Source organism: Asterias amurensis, chromosome 4 (assembly GCF_032118995.1).
Source record: "Asterias amurensis chromosome 4, ASM3211899v1".
NCBI classification, from domain to species: Eukaryota; Metazoa; Echinodermata; class Asteroidea; order Forcipulatida; family Asteriidae; genus Asterias; species Asterias amurensis.
Genome location: NC_092651.1, coordinates 19,303,580 through 19,320,686, shown reverse-complemented (window position 1 = coordinate 19,320,686; position 17,107 = coordinate 19,303,580). Strand labels below are relative to the sequence as shown.

General features: G+C 37.6%; 1 protein-coding gene across 2 annotated transcripts; it reads right to left on the bottom strand.

Moving 5' to 3' along the window:
* Positions 1 to 1,805: 1,805 nt before the first annotated feature.
* Positions 1,806 to 15,388, bottom strand: LOC139936333 (superkiller complex protein 8-like). 2 transcript variants are annotated; one of them, XR_011785944.1, is made up of 7 exons: positions 15,277 to 15,388; positions 14,346 to 14,479; positions 13,915 to 14,000; positions 12,217 to 12,452; positions 11,124 to 11,217; positions 3,676 to 3,754; positions 1,806 to 2,998 (listed from the first exon to the last, which is right to left on the bottom strand). XR_011785944.1 is itself a non-coding variant. In XM_071931131.1 (6 exons), exons 1-6 carry the CDS (start codon positions 15,277 to 15,279, stop codon positions 4,954 to 4,956), a joined length of 651 nt encoding a protein of 216 aa, XP_071787232.1. In that variant the 5' UTR covers positions 15,280 to 15,388; the 3' UTR covers positions 3,766 to 4,953. The 2 variants fall into 2 exon arrangements, 1 of the variants encoding a protein (XP_071787232.1); XM_071931131.1 differs by lacking the exons at positions 1,806 to 2,998; positions 3,676 to 3,754 and adding an exon at positions 3,766 to 5,051.
* Positions 15,389 to 17,107: the final 1,719 nt, after the last annotated feature.

The following is a 17,107-nucleotide window of genomic DNA, read 5'->3' as shown; positions in this document are numbered from 1 at the left end:
ATGGCTATAAGTCTCACTTCCAATTTTATTTGTTTGAAGCTGCGTAATTGTAATCTGCTTACTTGAATCTATCTTTCACTCATTGTTTCTTTCAAGGTACTCTATATTTGTTTCGGATTAATTTAAAGAAAGAGGGAGGGTAAAGTGTTGTGTATTACTTGACTGGTTACACATTTTAATTAAATGTTAGTGGATGTTCAATATTCATCAGGGATAAAGAAAAATATTTGCAGATGCTTACAGGACTCGGGAGAAAGTTACTCCGAGTAACGGTGCTTTGAACACATTGGTGTATGGGTAAAACTTTTGTGATTTTTAATGTAATTTTGTAATAATTTTGTAACCCATCCGTTAACTTCCTGTCCATATTTGTGTCAAAATTAATGTATACTTGTAATTAGGTGAACATTTTATATTATATGCAATACATATATAATACAGATATATGACAGGAGGAATTTTTATCACATTGTTGTGAAATTAATTGCAGAACACTTATTAAAGAGGACATTTTTGCAATGACAGAATATAAAAGAGTCCACTAACAGGTTCATTTTGAGTGAAATGTGAAATGCTAAATGTTTTTACTGATGTTTGTTGCACGATACCAGTCACAAATAGTCCATTTGACATGATGGTATTTTGGCTGGTAAACAAAATCTGGTAAGCATAATTGATTTGTGCTTAGCTACTGTTTGTGCTCAGCAGTTCTATGAAATTGCATCTACATGTAGGTCAAAAATGAACAGTTTGATTTGTGAAAAGTTGCTAACAGTTTATGGAAAGTTGCCATTTGTTGATTGCACCTCTAAAGTGGTGTTGTTGACCTTCCATGTTCACCTACTAAATGGACCTTATGCATTGTCATCATAAAGCCGCCATCTTGGGAGGTAAAATAGTGATAGAAACGTGCAGCTATGTATGCACAGTGCACAGGATGGGTCAATGAGGTACATGTACCTTCTTTTGATAACTATCCGAGGGTGTCCAACTAAAATGACGTCATTATGTACATACGGTCTCCAGATTAAGTTGTTTCTGTAAGATAATCGTGATGTGTCTGATCCATAGTACTGTTTTCAGTGCTGTCTGATTCATAGCTTATCATCATCATCATGGTGACCTTCCACCTCAGGAACCCCGGGTTCAAATCCCAATGGGGGACCTATGGCTGCTATATGCACTGTAGCACCTTGTAAACCATTGCAAGGTGCTACATAATTGGGTCTCAGAATTCATAACTTTCCTTAGCCTCTCTTTCTGTATAAATGCATATACTAAGCGCCTCGAGTACCTTGTTGGTAGATACGTGCGCTATATAGGAGACTTTGATTCTATATGTGGATTGAGTTGTCAGTCTCCGCCTGACTTTGTGGGTTTTCCCTTGAATAATTCTCCTCCAACATCGTACATGTAAACTGAAACTTTGCAGTACACAGTCGATGCTCAGTGGCTATACATACTTACTGTTTCTATTCCATTGTTTTGCATTTTGAGTGGCGTAAGCACAAGGGTGAAAAATTTCCTTCTTATAAAACTGGGTGTGAAAGTTTGATCGGTTTTCTACCATTAGCATATCATAACAGAAATGTTAAATTCTGCTTAGCAATAAGAATACATGTCTGGTTATTCTAGCTGAAATATGTATCAGTAATGCCATGTTTGTTTTTTGTCGGGCAATTTTATTGCTTACGACCATCTGTTAAAAAAGGGGCGTAGAGCTGTACCCCCTTCTTGTGGGCACACAACAATTTCAAAGAAGATAAAAGGCAAGACATAGGTCAGGAAAACACAGACTAGGAAGATTGTATTCAAAATGTATTCACAATTAATATTGTGACATATTTATTTACAAGTTACCAACCAAATTCGTTCCCTTTATTACAACAATGTACTGACTGATGCTTCCAGTGTACCTTGACATCTACCATTAAATCTATGACAGCATAAACAAATACCCATCACAGACTTACTCCGACAGAGTGTAAGTAAAAATTAAATTTCAGAGATCCATGGTAAGATATGGTTTAACCAAGTTAAAATTCCCCCCCCCCAAAAAAAACCATATTGTACCATCAGAGAATCTTGTTTTTGACTAAATTGTTTCAAAAGAAAACACTAACTTTCCCCCTTGTTCCACAAGGGCAAACGACATAAAGAACTTCCAAAAGAATTTAAAAAAAACCTCAAAACTTTGAGTACTTGTGCTCTTCTAGCAAAAACACCCACAACGCATGTGTACATAATTTTATGCAAAGCGGTGTTCTGTAATATGGTAGACAGACCCCAAGGAAAATTTCTACTTACTGGAAGTTAAAGTTTACAAGGCATTATGTCAGATAAAACTATCTACATGAATTACATGCTCCCAATCAGTCCAAGTTTATTCTTGGTTCCCTGGTACTACATTAATTTTGCCTAAAATTCAGGATCAGCAAAAAAAACTCAGTCAAGAACACTCCTCAATGGAAAGCAATGCGGTCAACTTCTTATAAAATTCCTTCCACTTTTCTGCAAGAACCCAAGCCCATCTTTACATCAGTAAGGTGTAAAGTATGTACCTGTAGGATCTTCGGAAAAAACTTGCCTCCTGTCAGTCATTCCTGACAACAATTTGTTTATGTCAATTCTTTTGGCCATGGAAAAAGTATCACAGCCATGTGATTTTTCAAAGATGGAACTTTAGAGTTAAAAAGCTTGGAGCGATGTTCAAAGGAAGCTGAATTTCTGGGACTGTACAATACACCTTAAAGGCTTTCAGCAGGCGGTGTTGCAGCGATGCAAGTGGGGATGTTTCCAGTGCTCGTTTTGAGGACCCCACAGGCAGAGTGACTTTATCAAGGGATCGTCTTAAAAGCCTGGGAAGAATGTGTCAAGTCTTAGAAGTATGCTACTGGAGTTTCTTGTACTATAACGGACAGTCGTATACATGGATGGCTCTGTCATCAGATACTGAAACAACCTTGGATCCGTTTCCATTGTACTTTGACTGCCAGACCTGGAAAGTGAAGAAGGGAAAGAAAATTTAAAAATATATTTTGCTGGAATGGTTCTGACTGAAGTCTTCAATGAAATATATCAAAGAAAAGTGTCAAAACATTTGAAGTAGTGTCTTCAGTCTACTCCCTTTTAAAAAGATCTTTGGGACTGGTAAAATTACCTCTTTATAACAGGAACAGAGTTAGAAGAGGACAGCAAAACCAAAGCAGAAATGAGATTAAGGACTTCAGAATCTTCTCTTTATAAGCAGAAGTCTTTACAACAGTGCCCATATTGAGGGTTGACTTTACATTTTGTTTGTTCCTTTGCGTTGGCCCAGATGTCATCATCGCAATAATCTTTGATAAGCCAGGAAGGGGGGGGGGGGCTCAATTTCCCTGTTAAACCAAAATCAAAATGTGTCAAAATGGTTGGATCTCCAAAGATTGCCTGCAGGCAACTTTTGGAAATTTCTAAATATACTTGCAGGATGGAGCCAACCCGTAGGCTGTGGACGAGTTAGCGATTGCGGTAGCAGCTTGATTTTTACATGGGCATGCATTGAAGCATTAAATGCCCATAGCAACAGTTGTAGTAGCCATAGCCACCAGTTTGGATTTGGCTTTATCCACCATTTTAATTTAGTATAATACTAAAATTCAAATAGAGAGTGAGGGAGAGAATGTCAATACATACCTGGTCATAGTGATCGTAGAATGTTGCAACACACTGTCTTGCTCCGGCGTCCCATACTTTCACTGTTTTGTCTGACGAGCTGTGAAAACAGTTTAAGTAGAAATCATTTAATCCAACACCAGCCTCATTCAGTTTCGTTTGGAAAAGAATGATCCGCTGTGTACAATGTCTAGTAAAAACTGCCAAGGGCTAGCAAACACCACTTCTTCTAAAAACTATGCATCCTACTTATTTATAAAAATTCCTCAAATTTTATCTTTTTCAGATTTCATTTAAAATGTTTTAGTTTCATTTTGAGTGAGTAAATTTAACTTCATCTGGCAATTAAAATTGTTGTGATCGTTACTATTAATACATCAGGAATATACTTTCATGACAACACATCTGGGCTACTAAAACTTTCTGGGGGCAAGTATAAAACCACTTATCTGGAACTCTCCACAACTTAATCTTAGATCTTCTCTTTGTACCACAAAAATTTTCTTCACAGAACTTATCTCATGTCGCAGATTTCAAGGACTAATTGTGTTGTTTTTTTTTTCTTTCGTTTTGTTTTTGGTTTCTCAGTAGGATTCTCAGTAACTATTCCAATGCACAGACTGCCATTGTTGCACCAACCAGGCCAGGGGTGCATTTTCACGGTTGTAACCAGAACTGTTTCGGTTGGACTTGCATTGGCTGATCACCGGCCATTGACTGAAACAGGATTCAAATTTCAGTTTTCCCCCAGTTTGGGCTTTCGTCCATATCCAACATCAAACACTTTATAATGCAAGTTGGTTATTAGTTTATATTACAGTGTATCTGCACACTACAAATAGTAAAATTTAAGACTTTTTCAAACTCTTAACACAATTTAAGACCAAAAGGAAGTGAATAAAGCAGGAGAGAGAAAAACAGCCATACCCACTCACACTAAATTAATTAATTTTAGAAGCAGCGTAATTTGGTTCTAAACGATCTGATAGGAAAATTTAAGTGCACACTCCATCAATTTATTCAGCCATGAAATAAACAAAATTTAATACTTTTAAAGGCCTTAAATTTAGCGTCCATCAACAGAGTCTAGCATTCTCCAGAAGATGATCAAAGCATATCTGACCAAAGTGTTGAGTTGTCAACCACAATTGGTTCTTTTCAGAATCAACACAACTCAAAAGAGATTTCCACATGGTGTTCCTGCAGACCTTAAATATTTCAATTTAGTTCTTTTCAAAGGATCCACTTTGTATCATGTCTTCCCCTCTACCCCCCCCCACCTAATTTTGTTTATTGTACTTATACATCATAAACTTTTAAGTGTCCATCATCTGACGCTGTGGCTAGTAACTGTGAGTCTGGGGAGAAACACAGTGACCTAATGGGCATAGCATGACCTGTAAATGAAGAAGAAATGATACAGTTTACTTGTTTAAACACAAAATACAATGTCCCCTTAGTGTGCTTCCCCTGGCTGCTATTTCTTTGGCTGACGAGGGCCCAATTTCATAAAGCCTGTAAGCACCAAAACTTGCTTAGCATAGAATAGCATATCTTAGCGGAAACAAGTTACCAGCAAAATTTACATTAAAGGAACACGTTGCCTTGGATCGGTCGAGTTGGTCTTTGAAAAGCGTTTGTAACCGTTTTTTATAAAATGCATATGGGTTGAAAGATGTTGTAAAAGTAGAATACAATGATCCACACAAACATGCCTCGAAATTGCGTGGTTTTTCTTTTACCTCGTCGACTAACACGTCGGCCATTTATGGGGGTCAAAATTTTGACTCCCATAAATGGCCGACCATGTTAGTTCGCACAGTAGAAGGAAAACCACGCAATTTCGAGGCAAACTTGTTTGGATCATTGTATTCTACTTTTAAAACATCTTTCCAACCATATGCATTTTATAAAAAACGGTTACAAACGCTTTTGTTTTGACCAACTCGTCCGATCCAAGGCAACGTGTTCCTTTAAGTTAACATTATTGTGGTTGGTGCCCCACTCAATTTTTGTTTGGCAAAGAAGTACCGGTATGTAATTTCTGCTTAACAGCTTTATGAAATTTGGCCCCGTACGCGTGTTTCAAAATGCAAGTATTGGACTATTATATGTATTTTGACGCAATCCTCTTCAAATGAATCACGGTCACGCTGAAATGCTACAGTTTGACAAACCAAAAAATCAAAGAAGAATTAAAGGGTCCAGGGGTGGATTTCACAAAGGTAGTCCTAACTTAGGACTAGTCCTAGGCAATGCTAAGAGATAGGACTGGTCCTAAGTTAGGATGAGTTACTAGTTCTAACTTGGGACCAGTCCTATCTCTTAGCATTGCCTAGGACTAGTCCTAAGTTAGGACTACCTTTGTAAAATCCACCCCTGTTGCTCCATGACTTGATGCCTCTTTTGAAAGTACGCTCTGCGTAGTCTCTTACACAGAATGGATAAACAAAACTAATTAAAATATCCAATATACATTGTATGGTTTATGATCGAGCAAGGCATTCTGGGAACACAACTGGCCTAATATGTAACCAGTGCCAAATGAGATTGACCCTGACCTCTGGCCTGTGTAATGCAGTTGGTGTAATGCCCCCCCCCCCCAATCTTACAGCGCCCTCTATTTCAGATGGTGTCTGACTCAGACTACCATTTCTCATGTAACGTGTGCATGTAGTCCCTTGTCTCAGTGTAATACAACCTTCCCCTTACAACATCGATCAGGCCTAAAAAATAGTTCCCATGGTAACAAAAGGACTTAATCAAATTATCTTCAGTGATGCCAACTGTGGCAAAGTCACACAATTAGTTGGCAATATTCGTTGGCCTTCCTTCAAATAGACCCCCTTGCATTGTCCGCCATAATTGATGTAAATCAATGGAAACGTGCAAGTATAAGTGTTTCCATGTGCGCGCTAGGCCTGACTCTTAGCCAATGATAGCTCTTCAAAAGAAATAATGAAATTATTAATAACTTAATAAAATTAATAATATTTTAACGAAATTACTGCAATTTTGCAATTCTGCTTGAATTCACCTCAAAAGTGAGTTCACAGAGACCATTGGTTACTCTGCACGTTTTAAGGGCTTAATTGAGCAGAAACAAGTAACCAGACAAAAGCAATTTTCACTGGTGGAGACCTTTTCTTAACTTTTTTTTTTTTGGGGGGGGGGGGGCCAAACCATCAATCACGAGACGGTGACGGCAACTGTGACAGGGTTTGCGCACAAGCAGAAAACGAACAGACAGCTCGCTGGTCTGTGCCACAATTCTAAGTTTGCATTTTCTGGACAGGTTTGTTTTACAGACTGTCAGTGTGGCTATAGTTATCAGTACATGTACAGCAAGTAAGGTGAATCTACACAACCTGTGAAATCGAGTTACCTAATACTTAATACTGTGTGTTGGCCTTTCAGATTTGCTGTCATTTTGACTCCCATAAACGGCCGACCGTGATAGTTCGCGACGTAAAAGGAAAACCGTGCAATTTTGAGTGATACTTGTGTGGATCAGTATATTCTACTTTTAAAACATCTTTCTAACCATATGCATTTCATAACAAACGGTTTCAAACGCTTTTAATAGACCAACTCGTCCGATCCAAGGCAACGTGTTCCTTTAAGAATTGCATATTGCACTATTTAAGCTACATGTAAGTAGGCCTATATACGCATATTTTACAGCTGTGTGATATCCAGTCATTGGCAACAACGAACCCAACGTATAACATCGACAGTGACAGTATGATCAGAGACCTGTCTTGATTTTTCTTGTGTCTTTCAGTGCATACTGTGTGGACTCCAAAATAGCCATTACTGTACTGCCGAGCAACGAATGTACTGTACTTCACAGACCTTGGAATTTCGTTCTTGAAGGGCACAACAGTATTCCTCTGGTAAGGGGCATTTCTATGAGGAAAATTTCAAATTGTATTGGAACTCTGCAAAGAACACCACAGCAAAGGGGCATGACAGTTGCTGTGGGTGCCATGGGTTTATTCCAGGCCTGACTTCATTGTGGTGCGGTCCACTTTGGGTGAACTTTTTCGCACTAAGGAAACAATTGTTTGACTCATGGAGATTCATGTAACAACAGGTCAATGGAACCAGCTTGATACAACCACTCAAACTTAACTACAGAGGTCTGCAATTTGGAAGTTAAGAAACAAGTTTTGTTTAAACCTCAAGGTGAGGTACATTCATATTTGGACTAACGTAACTCTACATTGTCAACACACACATGCTGACAACTTTTTTTTTGTAGGTTAAATCAAACAGGGGTTGATTTGCATTTTTTCAACGATTTCTTTGTGTTGTTTGCATGTCTTGTAATTTTGCTTGCATTGCCTGAGTAAGTTATGCACCACGTGCTGACTAGTGTGTAAACTGTGGTTACTGATTGAAATGGAAATATAAAAAATATCCGCATGTGCCGACAATCAGCCTTGTTTGCAGGGCAAATATTGAATCAAACTAAAGACAACGCATTTTCAGCCAGAGACTAAATTGAGACAATGCACACATCAAGATAACAATAGAGAAATTACAGAGACTTAAACAGTTTAAACATTTTAAAATCTAGCGTTGAAAACAACAATATCAATAAAACAAAACAAAAAGGAAGCAGCACTATTGAAATTTAAAAAGTTGAAAAAAACATTGAATTGGACTATTTTGTTATTCTGAGTTGTCTGAGTTGATATTGCAGTGAGTTTGATACAAAAACGATGCATTTCATCACTAGTCAACCATTCATACTGGTTGTCTTACTTGTAACTCAGGTAACCTGTCTGAATACAAAAACATGTAAAGAAAGGCTTCAGGAGCGCAAGGACAAAACAGCTTGCTGCCGACCTCCCTGGCTAGGCTATGGGAAACACTGTTATCTATTTGTGAATCAATTGTTAAAATTTGATGATGCAGAGCTTTACTGCAGGCAGCAGTCCTTGCCTGGCAGACCTTCCCATTTGGTATCCATTGCTAGCGATGCGGAAAACAACTTCACTATTGCATATGCGACGTCCATAGTGAGGGATGATTTTTGGATTGGACTCACCGATAGAGCTATGGAGGCAACATTTGTTTGGGAAGATGGGAGTCCAACTGGTTATGATCATATAGTAGCACTGTATGGCTATGCCTTATCTGACTGTTTGTATGTCAACATATTAAATAATGAGGAGTTTGGGTATTGGAAAGAGGCAGACTGTGAAAGCAAAGTAAAAAGATTTGTTTGCAAAATGTAAATTGAGTTTGATGGACTAAAAATTGGTTTTGAGCAGCACAAACAAATTTGGGTCAATGTTGACAAATTTAGTAAAACTGTAAAAAGTGGTCTGTAAACAATGCCTATACAATGTAGACTTAAAAGTGTCACGACCGGGACTCGAACCCATACTCCGGCCAGTCACACCAGACCTTGGATACTTAGACTATTTAACTCATTTTCATTGATATACTACATGTACAATGTACATTTGAATGCACATGTAGTGCATCAATGACATGATATTTTAAAGTGTCAAGAAAAAATTAAATGTTTGTGGCTCTGAAAATCGAAAAAAAAGGACAAAAAAAGGGGGCAACGTCTAGCTCATTATTTGCAATAAAATCTCTTTCTTTAGATAAAACTGATAGCTCAACAGGGTAACATTTCTTTGTCTTATATTATTGTTGTGTTTTAGTCGCAGTAAAAAAAAATCAGTTTAAAAAAAGTGTTTTTTTTTTTTTTTAACCGTTCGATTGTTTTTAATCCTTGCAGTTGTATAAAATATAGTTGTAACACTTCTTATATTTAAATTTGGGGTGGGGGGTACAAATTTATATATTTTTTCTATAACCGATATAAGCCGCCATCACTGAGGAAAACAATGAAAATGTGCATAAACGCTTCAAACTTACCAGCCATTGAGAGGTCATGCGCTGACCTTTGACCTAATTGACTGCACTGTTTGAGCTTATGACGCATAGAGTACATTTATAACAGAACTAGATGGAGCACACATACATGTACACACAAGCTTGTATTTGCCTGCAAACGCAGACCTCCTATTGTCCCTCTTTCTAAAAACTTTTTTGCAACAGCTCCCTCATGTTTTGTACACGTTTTCCAACCGTGGACCTTTCCCAAACCATGGACTCTATTGTACTCTTTTGTTATAGGTCTCCGTTTGAATGTATATACCTACTCACATAACCACAAAGGCCCACCATGGTTTAACAAATTTCCCTCATAAAAATTGTTGTGAATTGAAACGTGATCCGTACCAGAGATGGGTTAGCGCCATTTTCTCAATGGCCCCAAATGCTTCTTGTTTGGCCGTTTCATATGGATTTGTTTAGGTTTGAACAAAGACAAAATTACTGGCGCAAGACTTGAACCAAAGGCGCCCGGTGCTCTACCAACTGAGCTATCCAGCCCTATGTTGGCGTTCTCCCCATTAGTCAATATAACTCAGTTGGTGGAGTGCCGGTTTGTTAACCCCGAGGTTGTCACTTCAAGTCCCGCTCCAGTCAATTTTTTCTTTGTTCAAACTATTTAAGTCTTACCCAGTCAGTTTTCCTTGTGGTGCATTACTCTATATTTGATATGGATTTGCACGCTCTTTAGTTCTTTTTTATAACTCATATAATTACATGACATCAAGTAAAATGAGTTGTTTGTCAACCCAGGTAATTTTTTGCTGTTGATACATTTGAAAAGAGCATTATCCTCTATGTTTTTTTACTGTTTAAACCCCATGTTGTGACAGTAGAAACATCAAGAAATGTGAGAGAATAAAACTGAGCTAAAAAGAGGTTTAAAGGCAGTGGACACTATTGGTAATTGTCAAAGACTAGCCTTCACAGTTGGTGTATCTCACCATATGCATAAAATAACAAACCTGTAAAAAATTTAGCTCAATCGGTCATCGAAGTGGCGAGATAATAATGAAAGAAAAAAACAACATTGTCACACGAAGTTGTGTGCGTTTAGATGGTTGATTTTGAGACCTCAGGTTCTAATCTGAGGTCTCGAAATCAAATTTGTTGAAAGTTACTTATTTCTCGAAAACTATGGCACTTCAGAGTGAGCCGTTTCTCACAATGTTTTATACCATCAACCTCTCCCCATTACTCGTCACCAAGAAATGTTTTATGCTAATAATTATTTTGAGTAACTACCAATAGTGTCCACTGCCTTTAAAGTTGAGTTGTTTATTGAAAATACAACGGCACATTTTCTTTCAATGCTTAATTTAGCCAGCCCCGTTTAGACTTTTTTATCAGGAAGGAAGTTGCCAAAATAAAATGTGTTATACTTGGCATTTTAAACTTCTAAAATTTTTTTTTGAATATTTCGCCTTTGTTGCCCTGTTTCTCCAAACTGTTATCTCTGACAAACTACTCATTTAGCTTGATCACATCACATATGTAAGAAGTCTATAGAAATTATGTAACATACTAGCACACTGACTGTTGATACTTACCTTCTAATGTATGAAGTAGTTTACTTGTCTGAATGTCAAATAAATTGACGATGCCATCGATGGCGCCACTAGCTATGTACTTTCCATCTGGACTCTGTAGGGACAAAGATTGTGGGTTTTTTGTGTCAATAAAATGCTGAATACGGATGATACAATAAAAGTCAAGTGTAAAAGTTTCAGCTGAATAAAGTGTCTACTTGTTTTAAGATAACGTCAACAAACTGTTCCGGTATTTTCAGGGAGATAGGACTAGATACATGTCGCTTGGTAGATTGCCCAACTGTTAATCAAGAGGTCGTTTCATTTAATTTCATTTTATTTATTCCAGTTGTGAAGCCGCGGGCTCTTACAAACGTAAACTTATCCACTGTACTAGACAGGAACCCAATGGAGAGAAGACAAGGAAGGAAGTTTTAGTTTGAGTTGTGGGAGGAAACCCAATCCACATAGTGCCCCCAGTTTGGATTCAAACTGGGGTCCTAGAGGTGGAATACGAGGAAAGATACCACTACGCCAACCCGACCACCCGTTGGTCGTTGGTTCAAATTCTGCTCTGGTCGCTTTTTCTTTGATCACCCCAAAATCAAATCTTAAAAAAATTATTCAGTATGTCTTGTGACTCTACGGCAGAGACAAACTTTATGGCTCTGCTTACAGTAAGCAAAGAATCAGCACTTAAGCAGGAAATTCCTCGCTTACATTAAGCATGTTTCACGGGTTAGCAGGGAATTTTTGCTTGTGTGCATGCCTACTCCAAGCACAGAAATTCGGTGCTTGCACAGTAAGCGGAGGATGGTGATCGTAAGTGCAGAATTCAACGGTATTGCAGAGCCATGAAATTGGGCCCTAATCTTGTGAACCCGATATCGAGACAGCAAACTTGTTAATTTGGGTTTTACCCATACACCAATGTCTCTGGTTAAGACTTTGCTCTAGAATTACAAAGGTCATGGGTTCGAATCCCACCCAAGTAATAAGCCTGTGATTTTTGTTCAAGGAACTCAGGGAGAGTAAACACACATCAGTGTAAGGATAAAACTAAAATTAATATTCTTTGTACCCGATGCAAAGTTAACATCTACAGTAAACTTACATATGCAATACTGAGGATGAACTTTCCCCTGGTGTCAAGGGTGGCTTCCTTTTTCCCGCTCTCAACCCCGAACAAGTTGACCTTTCCCGTGTAGCTTCCTGTAGCTAAGAAACGACCGTCCGGTGAGAATGTTATGGTCCACGCATCCACAGGTCCCGCGTCTATGCTCCTCATTTGTTTGCCCACTTCCAGGTCCCAAAGGCGGATGTTGCTGTCAAGAGAGCTGGAGGCGGCGACTTTTATTAACAACAAGGTTAAGGATTAAACCTTTTTTTTTTTTACAAGAGTTGCACTTTTATTTAGCCAATATCTAATTGTTCATGAAGTGGCAAATCTTCTGGTCATGCTGCACAGTGCCTATCAATATTAAAATTGTCAACAACTGTCAAATCATCGGTTTCCTTAAACCAGTTTTTAAAGAAAACTTCTCAACTTATCTTTCTTATGAAGTGTTTGCATACAATTTTTCTCTCAGGGGTTTTCAGCAATATCCTTGTATTCTATCTACATATTAGCTCTATTTGTTTTGTATTGTGCCATGAACACTTTTGTGGATTTGTGCAATTTATAAATTTTCATTATTGTTATTATTATTAGGGTAACATTTTAAGACTCAAGAGACTTTTTCACTTATCAACTGCTCTTGCCAGCTAACATATATACGTAGTGTGTTTAGTTTTTGGTGATGTAGACACGATAGAAAATAATTATCACAATAGATATAAAAAATCAAAGACAACCAGTTTAAGTTCTCATGCCGTTGTGTTTGGGCTTGAAACCAGTTTCTATCAAAAATAATGCTAGGCAGCTGTATGTGTTGACCCCTGGAGTTGTGAAAAACATGTGTGGCGGTTAAGAATCAATGCTGACCAAAAAAAAACCTAAATTATGATCCAAATTTAAGCCAGAATCTCAAAATCATGTCATTTCCACATTTTGATAGCCCTTTGGGTTAAGATTTCACAGAACTTTTAAGAACAGTGCCCTCAGCACAAGAGAATAGATCAAAGAGCAGGATGAATTTATTTGTGGCGAACCAAACAGCTGATTCTTTCCACCAAGCTGACTTAAAGGCAGTGGGCACTATTGGTAATTACTAAAAACAATTTTAAGCACAACAACTTACTTGGTAACAAGCAATGGAGAGCTGTAAAACATTGTGAGAAACGGCTCCCTCTTTTTCAAGAAAGAAGTAATTTTCTACGAATTTAATTTTGAGACCTCAGAATTAGATTTTGAGGTCCCAAAGTCAAGCATCTGAAAGCACACAACTTCGTGTGACAATTATTTCTATTATTATTATTCATTCAGCCATTTCGACAATACATGACAATACAAAAAATACTTCCAGATGGGCTAGGAGAAACAAAAGCAAAATAACTACTGTGGTCCATAGACCTGCCTCCCCACATCTGGTGTTTTTTCTTCCATTTTTATCTTGCTACTTCAACTACCAACTGAGTTCAAATTTTCACAGGTTTGTTATTTTATGCATGTTGAGATACACCAAGTGAGGAGACTGGTCTTTGACAGTTATTACCAAAGGTGTCCTGAGTGTCTTTAAAAAGAGTCTGAGTTCAGATAAAAGTCTAACATTTCTCTTCCTTGGTTGAAACACAGTTTGGACACGCCTTCAGTCCAAGCCAATGAGGAAGCCTAAATTGCTAGTATTTTTTTTAACAGTTGTATAAAGGATACTTGTCCCTGTTGGGTTGATGTCCACTGATACCACACCCAGCTGGTGACCCTCTAATGTCCACTTCAACTTCAGCTCATCATTGGACCTGATAAAGGAATAAAGTATTTGGGTTAACAAGAGTGTTTATAGTAAGCAGGCCTAGAATTGTGGAGGCCACAAAAACTATGACCTCTGTTGCCTCTGGTCTTGGCTTTGGTGCCCCTTCGAATTTTTCCCATAGATTTTAAGATTTTCCAATGAAAATACCTTTTGCAAAATGGAAATGGCCTGCCCTTTAAAAGCTGAAATTCCAGGCCTGTCACGTGCTTTTTAAAACCAGGTAGGCTTCTCATCAAAGAACCCTATAATAATATCACAGGCATGTTTACTTGGGTGGGATTCTAACCCACAACCTTTGCAAGTTCAGCATCTCGGTTAACTATCAATTTACCATTGCCAGACTTTGACCTGGTCATCTACAGATCCAGTGACGATGTTCTCCATGCCATCTTTATCACTCCTCATCCAAGCACAGCTCCATATGCTGTCTGTATGAGCCTGCTCCTGCTTGAACAAGATGCTGTACTGTTGGCCAAAAAAGAAGTAAAAAGAGACATTTAAATTGTACCTTAACTTAACTTCTTGATTATTTCATTTCCTCAATGATGATGATACTATCAGTAACAGTACACAAAACAATCAACTTTAAAATTAGTTGCGATAACGTAACCCTCCTCCAGTCGGGAGGAGAGTTATTACGTTATCGCAACTACTTTAATTTAAATTAAAATGCAAAAAGAGGAAACAACCAGGTATTATTACATTTGGTGGAAGCATTTGTTTTGTTTACAACGGCTGATGTATGTAGGCTTGTTGTAAAGCAATGTAGACTTTTCAATTCGATGTCTAAAATTACATCGCCTTGTTTTCGTGTGAGGAGAAAAGTTTGCAGAGTTCCTTCTTGACCATCATGAATGACATGATGATCATTGATGATCATGATGCTGACAGGAAGATCATCTAAATAAACAAAATTAAGCTTGGCCACATAGTAAAGTTAGACATACAACTTAAAGCGAGTGCAATTGAATTGGGTCAGCTTCAAGCTTTAAAGTAAGTTTAGTTTAGCTAGAGAAAAACAATCCTTGGATATGGACTTAATTTAACCCCAATCACTACACTAGGCCCCATGATAATTATAAAAAAATAAAATAAAAAATGTAATTAGGAATTTATAATTAAAAATAAAATAATTAATAATATTAATACCATTGCATTTAATTTATAGTTTTTACTAACTATTTGTTTTAACTAAGCTAATTAGATCATGTGAAAAGCTCTTGTTATGGATGGAACCCCTTGTTAGATACAATTTGACTCACCATTCTGATCTGATTTCTCGAATAACACTCAATTTAGCGCTTATTCGTTTACTACAGACTGTCTGATCACCAAGAACAACACTGTTTACAACATGCCATTAGAACATGCACGTTTTTGTTTACGCTGGTAACCCAAAATGATACGGTAGAATTTCATACGAAAAGTCGGAATACCATAACCGTTAAGTTGACAGGGCGACCTCTTGAGCTCGCATCGAGAGAGGTAAAAAATAGACTTGGTCCAAGTCTTTTGATTGAGTTTTTTTATTTATTTTTATTCTGAGTTTCAATACCGCCCTCATTCAAATGGAAGCCATGAAAATCATATACTTTTGTTTAATAAATCATGGAGGTACAATAAGCCTCCGTGACCAAATCAAGATAAAAAAGGCAGTTAACAATAATTCACAATAAAATACCACAACTTTTTCTTGTTCCTTGCACATTACATAATTAGGCTATAATGGGGTTTTGGATACTCTTTTGAAAAGAAAAAAAAGAATAAACCACGCGAGGTGTTTAATTTTTCCAAAATAAATGTCATACAATTTTATAAAAATAAAATAAAATGGAATGTTTTGTGTTCTTTTTTTCAATTTGAAATGAAGCCTGGAACGTGTTTTGAAAAACAAAATTAGTACTTGATATTTTTTACCTCGACTTCGTCTCGGTAAAATTATCAAGAACCAGGCCTCGTTGTGATTAAACCACTAGTTGAAAACCTCTTCACCACACATTGATTCCCTTTTTTATTATTAAAGATGCTATGTCAAATTTTTTGCCGATTTGACCCAAACATTGTGATTTAAAATTCAGGTATTTTGATGGGGGTCGAGAAAGTTACAAGCTTTCATTTGAGCCATTGCTCGAAAAAGTCCGCCAATTGTTAGTAGCAGTGAAATAAAGTGCTCAAAACTAGTTTTTGTCGGGATCCCGACAATATATCACGTGACCAATTCTTATGTGTTTTATAAGAAACGTTTTAAATTTTTGTCATGGTTCCTGACCATTAAAAGTAAAAGTTAAACTTTTTTTCGTTAGAGCGGGTGATACTCTTTGAAATACCATTTACTCAAACAAATCTATTTTTGAATGTTTGGGGCCAAAAATCTGACATAGCATCTTTAACAAAACTTTGCGCACTGCACACAAAGTGCTCAATTCCACTCAGTTCAGTTAAATTAAATAATTACTCGTTATTAGATCCTCCAAAAGGGTAACTCAAAATGATCGCATACAGTAAAAATATTGAAATAATAAAAACAGATTTTGCTGAATGTCATTAAACAGATACATGTTTGTTTATGCCATTAAACAGATACATGTTTGTTTTGCATAAATAAAACCTCCCCCTCCCCGTACTAAGCATGGTGTACTCAAGGGTGCGTTCGTTTAGCTTCTCCGGGTCGACCCCGGTGTGTGGCGTGTTTTTTCCCCAGGACAAACGTGTGCAGATAATTACCCACATTCGTCCTGGAAAAAAAAACCGGAACACACCGGGGTCGACCCAGGGAAGCTAAACGAACGCACCCTCAGTGCATTTCCCGGGTTCTTTGACTTAAATCGACAGGGTCACTTGGTTGGCATTCGAACCCGCGGCCTCTGCGATACAGCTCTTGTGGTTTTACTTTTTTGCTGATTTAAAAGAAAATCTTTTGTAGAACAGTCAAAGAATAGAAACACCATTACGTGTCGCCTTTGTCCCGTATATGCAGATTTTTAACATTCTTCGGGCCAACATCTCTCAAGGTGCAATTCTCTTTGTGTATACGCGATTGAGGTGTTTTGCGTAGTAGAAAAAAGTGATGCAGTCTTACAACGACAGCAGCAG